Consider the following 17,097-nt stretch of genomic DNA (forward strand, 5'->3'; position numbering starts at 1 on the left):
TATAACAATCGATTTTATTTATGAAGAAGTTTTAATCGTGACTGAGCAGGTTTCAAAAAGAAGATATTATCTGATTGGATTCTTTATGTTGCGTTTGATAATTTGTATACTCAAGAATTAGTAATTAATATTAATGAGGATTCAAGTGATGATTCCTGTTCGTATGGACAAGAATCCGACGATTCATTATAATAAACAATAAGAATTTATAAGACAGGTACCAAAATTAATCAACTTGAATAATCTTCGTTACACAATCTGTTGGCACGACAAATATCGGAGCTAAAGAGCACGTCGCTTCACTAAAATAATAATATAAGAGTCCAGGAAGTATTGCATTATTTTGTCTACGGTTGTATGTCAATAATTACGGAACTTCGGATGCATCTGTCAAAAGTTAAATGAATGGTTGGACGGAGTTTAGTGCTCTTTTTGCGATTTGATGCCCTTTTGGTTGGGACACTTAATCGCGGACCTGACGTCCATAGGTCAATGGATGCCGTCACCTATCATCGAGCAGAAATACGTTTTCATAGTACAATCAACAGCATACACAACTTTACACGCACCGTTTAAATTCAACCTTAGAAGAAGGGTCCAAAGTGTTAAGCTGAGTGTGCTGCTGACTGTGGACTGTGCTCATGGCTGATGGGGCTGCGGCATCGGCATGTGTTGCGGCATTATCGCATTACTAGGCAAGTCTAGCTTTTTAGCTTTTTTAGTCTTCTTCGGTTGCACCTTCATCTGCAATGGAAGATTAAACAATTAAACTAGAAATAGGAAAACAGGAAAATGACTTATGATAATTATTACTTTTTTATTATTACGAATACAAACATCGAACATGAGTGAGAAGGTGTCACTAGCAGCGCGAAAGCCGAAAAGTCAGTACAAAGTCTATAACAAAAAAAAAACAGGAGAGAATTTCGACGACTCGGTAACTGCATCCGTGGCACAGATGGTTAGAGCAATGATACGGTGCAACATGGATGTGGGTTCAAGTGACACCGGGCCGGCGAAATTTTTCTGTGTTCCTTCTTTGTAGTCATAATCGAAACTAGTGGAGTTGTTTCACTAAATAAATCTCAATAAATATATTACTTTTTTTTCAAAAAAACGGACTTCAAAAGTTTGCTTATCAGCTTTTTTATTGGAATTACATCTATAACCAGCCCGTTGCACCAAGTACCAAGTACATCTATTTGCCAGGTTTTTTCCATTCGTTAACAAAAAGTGCGCGAAACCTGATTCATCTCCTACTTTGTCACCCTTAGATGTGGAATATTTACTTAAAAATATCCTGCCGGAGTAATCGCATAACATACACACAAAAAAAATACAAGTCTAATTGAGAACCTCCTCTTTAATCTAAGGTCCATTTATATCCCAAATTAAATTTCCCTGTTTCCCTATTTTTAACAGACTTCAAAAAAAGGAGGAGGTTCTCAATAGGACTATTTTTATCTGTACGTATGTCGATAACTTCGGCTTTTGTTAGAAGGAGGGTTCCTCAATACTGGTCCCTTTTAAATTTGAAGACAATATTCCATCTCATCTAAGGGTGGCAAACTAGGGGATTAATCCGGTTTTGCACGTTATCCGGAAACAGATTTCAATAAACTCCGTTTTTTAGAAGTAGTATTATAGTTTAATTTGAAATTAAAGCAAAAGTAAAGACAGAACTCGTGCTGAAGGATTTTATAGTTAACAACACACTTGTAGTACACGGCCTGTGTAATCAGATGAACATGGACTATACCTAAACTATGTACAGCCTTGGCCCCAAGGTATTTTTGCCCTAGCAAACAACAATTGGATTAGGCGCTACGTAAGATAAAGTCTAAAATAAAATAACACATATTACATAAATATTTTCCGAGTCCGCCATTATTTGAAATCAGCGCAGCAGAAATACTGAAACGTGTAATTAAAGAAAATAAAATTAGGAAATAGAAAAAGGTGAGTCACAAATGGAAATAGGAAAACAGGAAATTGAAATGGGTAAAGTTAAAAAGGTAAATTTAAGGTTAAGGTTTAATAGTAAAACGGAGACAACAGTACCTTGTAGTGTACTTCTCGAACGTGTCGATACAGACTCGAGTACCAGCCGAAAGCCGCAGAGCAATGCGCGCAGCGGTAGGGCGTGTCCTGCGTGTGCATCGCCACGATGTGGTACTTCAGCTTGGCCGCGTTCTGTGGACAAGTCGGCGTTAACTTGTCATCCATTCAACCACGTGCCGACGTTCCAACGTGCGGAGGAAGGATGCAGCTGTACTTTGGGTCGGTGAACGCTGGATCTTCTTTTAGTAGTTTTGGATTTTGGAACATACATAATTTTCCTTGTAAAATAGTTTTCGCGATTGTTACACATTGAAACGGACACTACTTTTAGGATCTCAATAGCGTGTATTTATTTGCTTTTTCAAATAAACCAACGTTCTAAAAAAGAAGCGACCATATTACAGCAGGGCCCAGGTTCAGTCAGTTCTTTCGGTTCCTATAAAAAATCTATCACGATAAACAGAAAATTGAAAATTTATTGAAATAAAATAAAATATGTACCTGATGGTAAGCGACCCGCCTGTCCATAACAGTTGCAGTGCCATTCAGAGCTTTAAATCGCAAAGATCTCAGGGCCACTGCCACTGCGCTCGTCACCCTAAGACAAGCTGTCAAGTGCCAGGTGCCAATTTCACCAGCTTTACCCTTCAAAACCAGAACGCAGTAATGCTCACATTACAGCTTGGCGGCAGCAATAGGTAAGCAGTACTTCATTTGGCGAACTCTTTCAAAGGCAGCTCTACTGCTACTAACTTAACGATGATATAACGAAATACCACCATGGATAATATTACAGGTGTTTAATCAAATTTTTATTGAATTGATATTCAATTATTTTTTGTGAAATTACTCCACTAGTTTGTTATAATTATTAATACAAAGATCGAACAGTCAGAAAAAATTCCTTCGATCCGATGAACGATGAATATCAATTCAAAAAAAATTTGATTAATACAGTGAATAGCGACATCTCTCGCCAGGACTGGTAGCTGTAAAGGTACTAACTGGGTGATAAATCTGTAATAGATTTCTCATAGATGGCGCTACGGCTAAAAAGTCGTTGAAAGACCAAATACAAAGACACGACGCAAGCACATAGAAAAATTCGTGAGGTCCGTTGGTTCGTTCCGTGGCTTAGTTGGTATAGCGTCTGGCACGGTATGCAAGAAGACGTCGGTTCGAATCCGACCGGATCGAAGGAATTTTTTCTGAGTGTTCGATCTTTGTATTAATAATTATTACAGGTGTTACTATAATTTTTGAACTCAAAAGTAGCACAATTAGGCATTTTTTACGATTTTCGAGGTATTGCGGAATTGACGGACTGAGGTTCCGTGAGCTCATGTGCGCGGAACTCCGCATACTATTGGCCCACGTGTCACACCCACTGAGCACATAAATAAATGTCAATTAGAATTCAACCGACCTGGTAAGACTTCCCGCAAACGTGGCAGAGGTTGTCCTTCTTCTCCTTGTTGCGGTGCACGTTCTGCAGGTGCACGTACAGAGACGTGTGGCATTTGAACGGCTGAAATTCATTAAAGGCTATTTTGTTATTTTTGACAACCCAACGGTTTGCACGGGTTCAGGAGATCCTGGGTACGATTCCCGGTAGAACGAATTTTGGAAATTATCTTAACATCTGGATATTTTGCATAAGTCCACAGAGAGAATTCTGTTTTTCTGGTACTCATCGTACAGGGAAATACCTAGTTTGAGGTTAGGTAAAGGGTGTCTGTCTGGCACATTCTTGTTACTGTAAGTGCCACAGCTATGCACGGTGCTGCTCTAAGGAGAGGGGTGTTAATCCGCTCCGTGGTTCGACAACATGAAATGTTTTAACTTATTAACTATATTATTTTAAAATACAGACGTTAATCACAGACATATTGATTCGAGTGTTCCGAAAGACGGCAGTTACCTTCTCTGACAGATATTTTAGAGATTGTGTAGCTTTAACACTGGCATATTGATCTAAGTCATATGAAAACTTGGATCAGTACGAATGTTTGTTTCTATGTGGTGGAAATATGAGACACCCGTCTCAGCAAGTCTTTAACTATCATGGCTACTGGAAAATTATCCATTAATTATTCAAGATCTTTTTGGTTTTAACGGCTTTTTTGCCGAAGCGCCACCTACGAGTAACTCATGAAAGATTTTTACACAGTAATGCTGACATTAGTGCTTGGCGGCAGAAATAGGTAAGATGGCAGTACTACCCTGAACGGACCCTTTCCCAAGGAGTTCTACTGGTAGCAGTAGTTACAAATGTAATAGTAGTATAATATTTGTATTACGTTAACCTGTCGCCTGCTGGCCGTACCTTGTTACACAGCTGACACCTGAATTTGATGTTGTTGAGGTGCTCCCAGTCGATGTGGTCGCGGAGGCGGGTCTTGTTCACGAACTTCTTGCCGCACTCGTTGCACATGAAACTTTAGAAAGGAAATATTAAGCTGTAGTACGTAGACAAGATTGACGTACGAGCTCGCTCAGAACGTTGTTGAAATTTGAAAGTACCCGTAATAAAGGTGACGACACAACATTCAATAATTCCTTTATTATACATATAACCCCTACTGTTGTATCTAATTATATACAATAATTCTTAGCCTATGTACTGTGCCACAGCTAGGCACATGCCTTCTTTCGCAATGGGAGAAATGGGGAAAATTTAATTTACATTAAGAATGGTAAATTTGTTATAATTATTAATACAAAGATCGAAAACTCAGATAAAAATCCTTAGATCCGGCCGGATTCGAACCGACGATTACTAGCAAACCGAGGCAGACTTTAAGTCAACTAAGCTTAGCTTGCTAGAAGACTACAATCAAGACAAATTTAATAGTTAACTTAAACTTTTTATGAAAAATAGTTATCACTATTTATATTTATAGCTGTTCTCAACAGTCGTCTTTACGAAGTCACGAATTTATTAAAGAGGAAGTATATACGCTTCTATAATAAGATCTCGGTAGATATTCAAACTTTGCCGTTTAACCTTTGCCTTTAAAGGTTTATTATACAGCTTCTGCGTACTTGGATGACAATAGTCTTGGTTTATGATAGTTGAAATCAATATTGTAAAAATGTGTACAAATGTTTATTTATGAAAAGCAACCCGTAGAGTTCCGAGCTTATTCTTCTGAGGGGACTTCCTTAATGCCAAATGAAGAAATGGATTACCTGAATTCGCTCTCCGAGACGTGCCTCCTGGAGATTCGCAGGTGCTGCCTGTACGTGGCCACAGACGCGAACCGCTTGTCGCACTGCTCGCAGTACAGCTCGCCGCTGTCCAGGGCCTGCCCAGCCGTTGGGTGTTACTTAATATAATTTGGCATGAAGGAGATTAACATTCCTAGAGATATAGATTTCGTCACATGCTTTCTTTCACCGTTAGCGCGAGGTGTTGTTGTATACACAGAATAATAAATACAATTGAAATGCTTAGTGAGCGTCTCGCGTGTGGCGACAGCACGCGAAGTGGCACATACTTGAGCTGAGTCCGCCATTTTCGCTTTGTACGCTAAGGCCGTGTCAAAACCTACAAAATCGTAGAAAAATGCCTTATTTTGGCACTTTAGAGTGCAAAAATGATAATCGCACTTGTAATTCTTTTCTGTTTATTGTAACAATTTTATTTGTTATAAGAAACGAAATTAAACCTCGTATTGCTGCAATATGGTCGCTTCTGTTTTGGAGAACTTAGTAAACTTTTCGACTTCGTTGTCGTTCAGCGATTTACCGCGAGATGGCAGCACATTGATTGAAATTTCTATATAAAATCAAAACGTTCACAACTTGCATAGCTATTCAGCTTTCATTGATATGCCAACAGGGTAAAGTGAACTTATATTAACAATCCAGAATTTGTTATCTCTTTTAAATTTGAAACTGCGACTGATCATTATCAAGATTAATTAGTGTTTGAAATTATGGATGTGTAAGTTTTGACGACAGCAGTTCTGATTGTAATCGAGGCTTAAGGTACTTCCATTGTTTTTTTCTTCCTTATATATATAAGTAACTTGGAAATCAAGTTAAAGTTATACATTTTATAGAAAGTGGCATAGTTAAATTTAAATTTTAAAAGTCAATTGCGACCTGGCCTGTCCACAATTTACAAGTCAGCTTCTAAAGAGAAACAGAAGGGCGGTCTGACCTTGTGGCTCCTCATGTGACGTCCCAGGTTGGACTTCCACTGGTACACCTTCCCGCACCGAGGACACGGGTACCGGTTCTGGCCCTTGTGCAGCACACTGCATACAAACAACGGTTATAGTTACTAACAGCAACACCAACACGCCATTTTTTGTTTATGGATTTCAAACGCAAGTTGTATAATATTGTTAAGATGGATTCAATATTAAGGCAAATCGAACCGTCTAGATCATAGACATAATTTAAACAAAAACCTCGTCTTATCAATTTGTTGTAGCCAGTCAGTAAATAGGTATTGATAAATAATTGTTCATTTCAATGAAGCAAGCTCTTATCCGCAGTGTCTATGGAACTACTAAGCAGATGAGACATTTAGTCATCATCAGCTTTTATATAGTCTGTTCCAATCCATTGTACCAAAAAAATTAAACAAACAGATCACTGACCAACAATACTGCCAACTACAAATCGATTAATTAATTGAATAAAACTACTGCATATGTGCGGTGTGTCATTTTTACTTGACATTGGCGAAATCATCGCTTGTGTCGATGGAGCCTTAGAAAGAAGAAGAGAATCGATTTTTTAATTGAATCGGTTGGAATAACTGGGTTGTACGAATTTTTATTTAAAAATATATTTTTGCTAAAGTATCCATCATCACCAGTTCAAGTGTGGTGGGAAGTTTTAGTGACATTTGTGTTGTTTATTGTAACATACTTGAGATGGTATCGATAGGTCTTCTTTGAGCTGAAGATCTTGCCGCACTCCCCACACTGCGGTTTCTCATCCAGCACCTCCTTGTTCTTTGCGGGCGGCGGAGGCACCTTACCAACACAACAAATTGCATTCACTTTTAAACTCTCTGGGAATCCTTTCTAATTGTTTAAAAAAAACTTTGAGAAACTCTACCAGATTTGGAGTTGGAAATTCTCCAACCAGGGAAGACTGGGAAACTAAGTCTCACTTGGAAGGATGGTAGCCTTCCATTGGTATATCGATAGATCTAAGATGGGATTCAACGTAGGCTGTGGTATATACGGAGCGAGACGCAGGCTCAGCTATAAACTGAACTTGGGACGACACTCCTCTATCTCACAGGCAGAAATGTACTCTACAATTGCTTGTGCACATTTTAACCTGAAGAGTGGCTACATTAACAAGTATGTTTACATAAACTCAGATAGTCAAGTCGCTCTACATGCACTAACCTCAGTCACCCAAACATCGAGGATTATAGAGAACTGTGTGACTATACCGAATGCTCTCAGAGAAAGGAATAAAGTGGTCCAGTGCTGGGTACCAGGCCACTCTGATGATGCAGCAGATGAACTTGCGAAGGCTGGTGCTAGGGTTTATTGCACCCGAACCCTTTATAGGAATAACATACTGAGCAAGGGACTCGCAAGCATTCAAGAGTCCTGACATCTGCCTACAGTGCCAAACACTGTAGAGAGGCTCTGTCATTGGGCAGGAATGGCCTCAAAATGCTCGCTAGTCTTAACAGGACATTCTGTTAAGAAGAGAGAGCATAGATTCTGCCATGAGCCGGATGAAACTCTTGTTCATCTTATCACCCAATGCTGCTTGTTGCCTGATGGGCGTACGAAGCTCCATATTGGGAAGGCACATGCCACAACAAGAGGACATAAAATCTGTCAAGAGCCAGGAAAGTCCTTCAGTTCTTCAATGCTGTCGAATAGTGGTGATCATAATAGATCAGTTGATGGTCACAATGACGAGGAGCTGCATATGCCCCGAATGAAGCCACCCTAATAATAATAATAATAATAATAAATTCATTAGTCAGTACGTATTTCGATAGATAAATAACCTTGTAAGTTGGGAGAAAATAAATAAATAATTATTGGTATGAAAACCAACTCACCTTAGCATGTTGTGCCATAACATGGGTTTCTAAATCACTCTTAACACTAAATCTACTATCACACTTTGCACATTTAAAATTTTTCTTGTCACCAATATCTGATTTTTCTGTTTCTTTGGAACTTTCAGTCTGTACTTTAACTTCAGATCGGTTTTTTACAGCTTTAGAAAGGCTTCTCAAAGTTTTAGACTGATTTTTCAAATTTGCACTTCGGTTATTCAGATTTTTGGAGGGTTTTATAAATTCTACATCAGTCACATCAATTTCAAACTTAATTTCATCTGCAGTATCGGGAGTTTTTACCTTTTCGTTAATGTCGTATTCTAAAGCTAAGTTATTATCGGAATAGTTATTGTCTGAATCGTCGGAGAGTGATTTTTTCGATTTCTTTTTGAGTTTCACTGTGCTCTTAGTTTTGGGTTTCTTTATCTTTCCTTTTGGAGCCTGTAGAATGGAAACAAATGTTTTATTTGCAATTTTTGATGTCCAGACTGAAAAACAATTCAGACACTGAGGACAACAAGCCCTAAAAACTAAATGTCCATTTCAAGGTCCTGCATTATTTCACTCGAGTCTGCTGTCACGTTTTGGATGGATGGGAAAAGCAAAGGCTGGCTCAGTTCATGTTTGTGATGCAGCATTGAGGCAGGGCATGATCTTTGTGACTAAGGAGATTTTGTATGTTTGTCACCGTTTTAGAAGGATGGTAGTGTAATGGTTGGTTAGCCTAATAAGTAAGTGCAACATGTTTACCTTATTCTTAATTTCCCGTTTCTTTCTCCGTAGAACACTAATCTCCTTGACAAAGGTCTCTGGTTCACAATGTTCCTCTACCTTCACCGAGTCTACATCTGTAGCTAGGTCGAGGTGCAGGTGTTGCCCTAAAGGTTGTTCCAGGTTTTGGCCCAGCTGTTCATCCAGATGTTCATCAAGCTCGTGCTTGATATACTGTGGGCAACTGAAAGGGTCCAGGTGGCAAGTGACCAAGTGTGGGGGGTTGGGGACTGGAGTTGTGTTCTGAAATTGTATTCATTGGTTAATTGAAAGCAATGCACAAGTGCAATAGCCTTTTTAAACAGCTCTACAGAATGTTAAGCCGCTACAATGTAGGTTGTTATTTCCTGGACCTTTTCCTAAAAGTAGACTTAAGTAAAGCACTACTTATGCTTCAGATGCATTGTTTCAATGTTTACTTGCATTTGCAGCATCTTTTCAATATTTGGTAGACAAAAAGTAGTTAATTATTTTTAATAAATTATATCTCTATTTGATAATACAACTGACCTGCTGTACATGCTGCAGCAGCACATGGTAACAGTGTTGAGCATGGAGCTTGAACCTTTGGAAGCGGCGCAGCAGGGCATGGCATTCCCAGCAGATTCTGACGCAAAATTGGGACACATCGTAGACCTGCATGTTACCCACAAAACAGTGTTTAAAAAAATATATTATAATTTTGCTGCTAATTTTATGAAGTACGCCTTTTGTCACATTCTCGTTCATCAAAGACGCAATAAGGGTACACTGGTTAATCCTACCAAATTAGTCTCGAAATAAAGCACTCTGACAAACCATTTCAAAACAAAGGAGGACCCCCTGTGACCGGGGAGTTACGGAAACCCTCTTCCTGAGATATATGACAAAGCAAATTTAACCTCAAAACTAAGCAAAAACACAATATTGTAATTGATTCTCTCCATGGGGGTGAGGGGCCCTCCTTCCTGAGCGTCCCCTGTGAGTGAGGTGTTACAGAACCCGCCCTTCCTGAGTTATATGACAAACCAAATCTAACCTTGAAACTGAGCAAAATTTCAAAATTGTAATTGATTTCAATATAATTTTAATCTTGGATTTAACATAATTTCGGAAACACAAACAATTTCACTTCTGGCACTTGCCGGCCGCTGCCGCGACACGCCCTGCTCGTGCTGCTTTTTCATATACTAACATTTACATTTTTTGCATTATTTATAAAATTTTGCAACAACTAAATGCCGTGCTTTCCTAATCTATAAAACCTGTACGCAGTAATGCTTACATTACTCCTTGACGGCATGGGCACGGTAATATAAGTACGGTAGTATTTTCCTGGACAAACTCTTACGCAAGGAGGTCTATTGCTACGAGTGTAAAGAGAGAAAAGAGAGAATGTATTCACCTGCGAGGTCACTGATATAATCATGTATCTATACTTCATTACAATCCATTTTGAACTAAAAGTAAACAAACAAGTCACTGACCCGACCACAGACGGTTTAGTGATGGCCAATTGTAACGCCAACTACAAATCAATTAATTAATTGAATGAATCAATTTGTTCAATTAAGTCATACTAGCGGTTTTCCTTACATAACCTACATTTAAAATTTCAATTTAAATCCTCCTTCATTGCAATTGAAATGTTTGATTTAATAATTGATTACTCAACTTTAATTTATTGCATTGAATGTTTTTTTCCAACAGCACTATGCAACTATGGACAAGTATAGATGAATAATAACCTCACTTTTGGACTACTATTTTTCAAATACGATTTTACGATGCTATTCAAATGAATATTGTTGGAAAAAGTGATGATGCATCAAGTCGAAATCTTCGAAATATACGTGAAACTGTTACTTATTCGATTTATTGAGTGATTGCTTTAGAATTTTAACCAAACACGTTTATTTACTTTTTGTTCAAAATGGACTGGAACAGACTATACTAAAACACGTACGATCACATTTGTCATAGTCATTATATCTTCAAGATTTGCAACAAATTGTGCACGAATACATTAGACACAGCGACGTCGACTTTAGAAACAAGAATATGCTATTACTTACGGAGGCTTCATTCAAAATTTGAGTATAAATGTGGTAAAACTCAGTCTCTTCGAGAATGTACAAATTTCTGTCAGAGCAGAGGCAAGAAGTGCATAATTCAACCATTTTACTTTTGGAATGATTTATTACAATTGCTTACACAAGTTTCCAAATTATTAAGTAAATATTTACAGCATTCTATTGATTTTTACAATATTTTTTCTTTCATTCACAAAACTGTCAACAAATATGTATTATAGCGTCCTTTTTGTCAATTTGGAAGTTAGACAAGTTAGTTTGACATTTTGTGAGTGTTGCTACTTAAAAATATTTTCTTTGAAATTTTTTAATCCTGTAAGTGGGAAATACGTACGGACAACGGCACATCAGGCTATATACACATTTTTGTTCGAAAATCGCCTCCAGTGCAACGGAAGAAGATACGTCAATGTGTAGCTTGATATGCTGGCGTGTGTACATACAAATAGGTATGCACTGTTTGCATGACGAAAATAATATTGTTTCCATTGCATCCGTGTAACTATTTTAAGATGGTTAAATTGGACATAAGAACAATATTACTTTAATGTTAAAGTCGCGTCGTAGTACGAACTGAGTGAATGAATAGTCACAAAGCTGCCAAAAACATCATAGTTTTAACATTACAATAAGCTTACTTTAAGCGCGTTATGGTACTAAAAGTCAATGTAAGGTTAAAGTAATATTGTTTAAAAGGTTGTGGTAGGCCCCCAGTACGGCTTGCGCATAAACTTAGCTTAGCGCGCATTAGCACGCTGTACTCTGCAATTAATAAGTATAGGATAGAGTGCTAACGAGTGCTGTGCAGGGTGGTGTGATTCCTAACATCAATTTTAAACCCGTAAAACGATTAGACTAGATAGGCGGCAATTATTAAAAAGTTCATTACTTGGTAAGCTTGACAAGTTCGAGGACAACGAATCCATTAGCGTTAATTAATTGTTTTGAATTTAATTAAAAAGAAACTTATTAATCAGACCGGCGTTGGTAGGAAATCAAGAGTGTATTCTTGATTCTAAGTTAGACTGAACTCTATGACGCTTATTATAAAAACTTAATGTGCTTTTGAGTGTACGTACATATTGTATACTTTAAATTAAAGATTAGTGAATAAAAAAATTGAAATTGTAAATTATCAATTTGAAATACATCATGGATAAGTGAGTGCGCTTTTGATAAAAATTTACCTACAATATAACTTGTGTAATGTGGGTCATAAGAAGGTGTTTGATAGAATAGAGACGAATGAGGATGACGGGTAACGTAGTATATTGTCACAAGTATAAAGCTTTTGTAAAAAGGCGGGGAATAAATAAAACAATTTTTATTTGTAGATAGTGTATTTAACCTGGTAGTGATGATGACTACACTATAATATACCTGCAATTGATTTTTTCTATTAGGTACAACTTATTTTTAAAATACTTTGAAAGGTGGAAATCCGGTTACCAAGTTGTGAATATAATTTAAAATTAGGTACAGACAACAGCACATCGTACTATACACTTTTGTTGAGAGTTGCAGAGCAATGAAATAAGAGCTGTGAATGCGTAGCTTGATGTGCCGCCACCTACATTAATTTGACTGTAATATTTTTCTGGAACAGGATTCGAAATTAAAACATCGACATGATTTTTTAGTTTAAGGAACCGAATCGATTGATAAACGAAACCCCACTACCAGGCTACACTGAAGGTCACACTCACACACGAGTAGAGGTGATTGGTCGCTCATACCACTAATAATACCAATAGTTTTATTAATTTCAAGTGTGACATTCACTTCCTTACAATGTGATGTACGATATCTAATACATAATCCCATCACAATGAAATCTACTGGATTCTTACTCACCAGATCGAGTATTTTTATTTCACAATCCGTTTTATAATTTTAATAGTTTGTAGGTACAGGAAAATATTCTTAAAAGTTATTTTGTCATTTTGAAACTCCGAAAATTATGTTACCGAACATGTAGGATAGCGAATGTAGCACTTGGATAAATAATTAATGATACGAGAGCTACAGAATGAATATATTTGTAAAATGATTATCTATTCTAAAACGAGTTAAGGCTGAGTTAAGGATTTAGAAAGCCACAAAATGATATCAACATGTACAGGTTAGGGCCAAACCGTTATAAGCGATTAACTTGCTCAAAAATAATTCAATTTATAAATTTCAACTTAAAGAAAAAATGTTAACCAAATATAATGTATTTTATATGTATTTGTATTTGTATTTGTAATGTAATCCCAGATAGTATTAAGAAACTCTATTAAATAAAATTTAGTCGATGTTTCTTAAAAAACTAAATAAAAATTGTAAAAAAACCAACAGCGATATCTATGAGCGTATTTAAAAAGTGGATTGTCTCAAAATAAAATTCGTCTGTTCTTAAGTACAGGCACTTTGATAAATACATGTATAAAGATGATAAATTGTTGCGATTGTTTCACATATTACGTTTTCGTTTGGGTATTATAGACGAGGTAACCATGTTAAAGGCTTTTCCTTTTAGTTCTACATTATGGTCCCTGGCGCAGTTTCCTCAATTTTTATAATATTACAATAAATTTTTGTGGCTTCCTTTTTAAATAAAATTTTCTTATTAGGATAGAGAATAAGTTAATTTTATATATGAAGAAGAAGTCTTAATAAGTCTAAAGTCTTATGAACAAGTATTGCCTTGAAGTGATCCACAGTTCCTAATACCTAAACGTGCTCAGTGGAATCTTGCCTTTTCTAAGGTCTTAGAAAAAGTGACATAATTATTATTTTCATTGGGAAAATGTTTTCTTTTAAAAGGTATTTCAATGTGTATATGTACTTCTCACATTGTCTATAATATAATTTTAGGTCTACGATAAACCAAGGAATCTCGAGCTCAAGAAATCCAGACCATTTTGCCACAGAGTTATAGCTATTTTTGCTGTTTATAGAACCTGTGACAAGTTTGACGTCGCTGTCTCTAAAGTTGGTTTTTGCTGACAGACTTCTTTTATCAGAAAATGTTTCCTGTCACAGTGTTAAGTAATTTTAAAAGGATTTAAAATAAATAATAACTATCTAAATTCCACCAAGCACAAAATATTTAAATTTTGACTAATCACAATCAACTAGCAACTCGACTTAAAATTTAAAATTTTTCTAAGGGCAAGTGCCATTCCTTATTAAAAATAGGTTTAGAGAAATTCAATAGAATCTATGTATGCAATTTCATTAATAATACAATTTTACATTAATCCTTGTTTAGAAATAGGTAATAATAATAATACATTCGTTCGTCATGAGGTTGCAATGTAGGATATGTACAGTTCGTATTATTTGATTAAAATAAATGTAGTTCGTAATATTGTTTATTTTTACAATGGTTGATTTTCAAAAGTTCAACCTTAACGGTTTGTTGCCTTGATATGTCCAACTGTTGTGTTGTGAGTGGTTCTCCGACGTAAACCAACCCTAAAGAGTCAAAGTGACCACTGACTGTGTCAAAAATACACAACTAAATGCACCAGCTGGCCTCGGGTTGCATAGAAGCAGTGAGTTCACATACGAACAGGTTAGACATAACAAGCAATGAATAAAAATTATTAAGTTTTTTCTTTTACACACTTTATATTTAACAGTACATATTTCTGTATGTGTATATCTATGTAGGTAAGTAATATAGAATATTGGCATTTCATTTTCATAAGTATTTTTTATTTAACATTTAGTTTTAAAATTTCAACAAGAAACTTTCATTTGTATATCGAGTTCTTAGGTTTTAACAATTGTTACACACTGGAAATGAAACCATTTTTTCCGTTCTAAATCGCGTACATTTGTTTTTTTTAAGCAAACCAACGTTTCGTTCACAGTTGACCGTGACTGTGGTACCTATAAAAAGCCTGAAACGTTAGAAAAAAAGAACAAATATTATATGCAGTTTAAATCGTAAAAATGGTTTAATTTCTTTTTTATAGTTTTGCATAAATATTAAAATAGTTAAGAAATTCAAACCGATACATTGACGATCCTACAATGCAGCTGATGGAGAAACAGGTGTCTCTTACTAGCATCCAGGATGCAGCATCGTAAATGTTTCGCTTTGTAATAGGGTACAATATAGGATAGGGATAGCCATTAATATGCAAGAATAGTATGGGGAGTAAGGCGCTAGCGTCTCTAAGCAAGAGGAAAGTTTTAAGAATATATATTAATAGTACATTTTTAAATATTGCTTAACGTTACATAAAAAAGAAAGTTAGATTGGGTATTTAAATAATGGAACAGAGAAACGGAACTTGAATGGTTTAATATAGTGATGTACGGTTGCTCATTAAATTACTTTTTAAAATGAAGACAAAACAGCCACTATTAATGATAATTTATATTAATTAGACGTAATAAAATGACAAGTATTAATGTAATAATAACGTTGCCATATTTATTGAATAGCTCGGTGCTCGTTTCAGTTCTGAATGAACTCACTTAAGTAAAGTCAGCCAAAAAGAAGTGATAATTTTGACTCATCTTGTCACTGTTATTATTTAGTCTCCGCATATTTCCAGAGAGAAATATGATTGATAACTGAAATTATTAAGTTGTAGATTTTTTTAAATAAATACCCAAAAATTTAAAAAATCATGTGTGTACCTTGACGACTGAGTGAGTCAGTTTTGGGATAAACAAACTAGTACAAGTGTGAAGTGGGCTTTCCTTTCGTCATAGCTCTCACTGATGTTTATAAGATTTCTTGCTTTAAATTAATTGCCATAAGAACTTTTGAATATAGTGCCATCTAGTCTAGTGTTGAATAACTAAAATCCAAAACTAGTTCATTTTATAGAATACGACGCAGTATAAACAGATTAGGCGTTAACAAATAATAGTCAATGTTACTGGATTGAAATAAGGTTCATTTTTGTATGTAAAGGTTGGTCAAACAGTTTGTCTAATTTTTTTTCATAATTGTATCTAATCAAGACTATGGTATCATAGTCCGTAAAGTATGATTTAGTTTACAAGTGTGTGCGTTTGGTGACAACGGCTTTGATACCATATCCACTAATTTGTTTATTCCATGGTGTTAAGGAAATTTTCTACAAAAACTGACAACCCACTAAACGTCATTGTTTCCTTGTTTTTTATTGGCTTTTCGCACTTTGCGTTTTAGCCACTTACAAGCTTTTTGACTTGTCATTTTACTATATCTATCTGGTAGGTCAATGTCTCTATCTTTTAAATACCTTTGTTTCTTTTGCTTTATTTTCAAAACGGTCTCTCTAAGCTTCCCAGAATCATATTTGTAACAGATAAAGAGACATCAATACAATTGAAAACATCAAATTTACCATTAACAATTTAATGTATTTATTATTTAGGTCATAATCATAAGTAATTTTTTGGGACTTCTTAATACTTATATTCTTAATATTTTTTCATCATTTTCTTGTTTTTAGTTTATCACTTTTTTGTTTTTTTTTCTTTTAATTATTCACTTCACACGATTGTTTATATTTTTGAAGATCTCAAATTATTTAAGCTTTTTTTAAGAATCATGCGCTACAGCATTGAATATCTTAGTAAGATCCTTATGATAAGTAAATAGTTAAGTTTTAAGGCGTTAATTGTATTTGAAAGTGACATAAAAATAGTCCGCAATTGCCTTTAACAATTAAAATTTCACAAAATATATAACAATACCAAAGGTGCTGTTTCACTGAAGCTTTAATTTTCCAAAAACTTCACACTTTCACGGTCAGCTAGCTTCAGTGGCAACGCACCCTTAGGTCATGTCCAGATAAAGCTAATCCGCGCTCAAAACGCACGTGCCCGCAATGCCTACTGCTAGTGGTAAAGCGTTGTATCTTGTACAAGCTTTTGTAAAAAGAATATCTAAAAAATTCTGAATAGATACGTTTCCTCAAAGCATAGGTTCTCAAACTTTTTGGCTCACCGCTCACTTAGGCAAGATAAAAAAATTTCAACGCCGACCACCACAAAAATAATCGAAAACACATATTTTTTATATTAACTTGACACAAAAAATTACAAGGAACGAAATTATGTATAATAATAAATGTAGTGTAGTTTATTTATAGATAATTCAGGTTTTTTTTTTCTCAAATACGATAGCTCCCCATGGAC

General features: G+C 35.7%; 1 protein-coding gene across 1 annotated transcript; it reads right to left on the bottom strand.

The window, feature by feature from the left end:
• Nucleotides 1-321: 321 nt before the first annotated feature.
• Nucleotides 322-11,049, bottom strand: LOC113234257 (zinc finger protein 23-like). The gene is made up of 11 exons (XM_026469556.1): nt 10,945-11,049; nt 9,401-9,526; nt 8,870-9,133; nt 8,117-8,560; nt 6,949-7,055; nt 6,230-6,326; nt 5,254-5,369; nt 4,388-4,499; nt 3,488-3,589; nt 2,062-2,193; nt 322-744 (listed from the first exon to the last, which is right to left on the bottom strand). Exons 1-11 carry the CDS (start codon nt 11,047-11,049, stop codon nt 640-642), a joined length of 1,710 nt encoding a protein of 569 aa, XP_026325341.1. The 3' UTR covers nt 322-639.
• Nucleotides 11,050-17,097: the final 6,048 nt, after the last annotated feature.

The sequence above is a fragment of the Hyposmocoma kahamanoa genome, unplaced genomic scaffold (assembly GCF_003589595.1).
Source record: "Hyposmocoma kahamanoa isolate Upper Pololo Valley unplaced genomic scaffold, ASM358959v1 82, whole genome shotgun sequence".
NCBI classification, from domain to species: Eukaryota; Metazoa; Arthropoda; class Insecta; order Lepidoptera; family Cosmopterigidae; genus Hyposmocoma; species Hyposmocoma kahamanoa.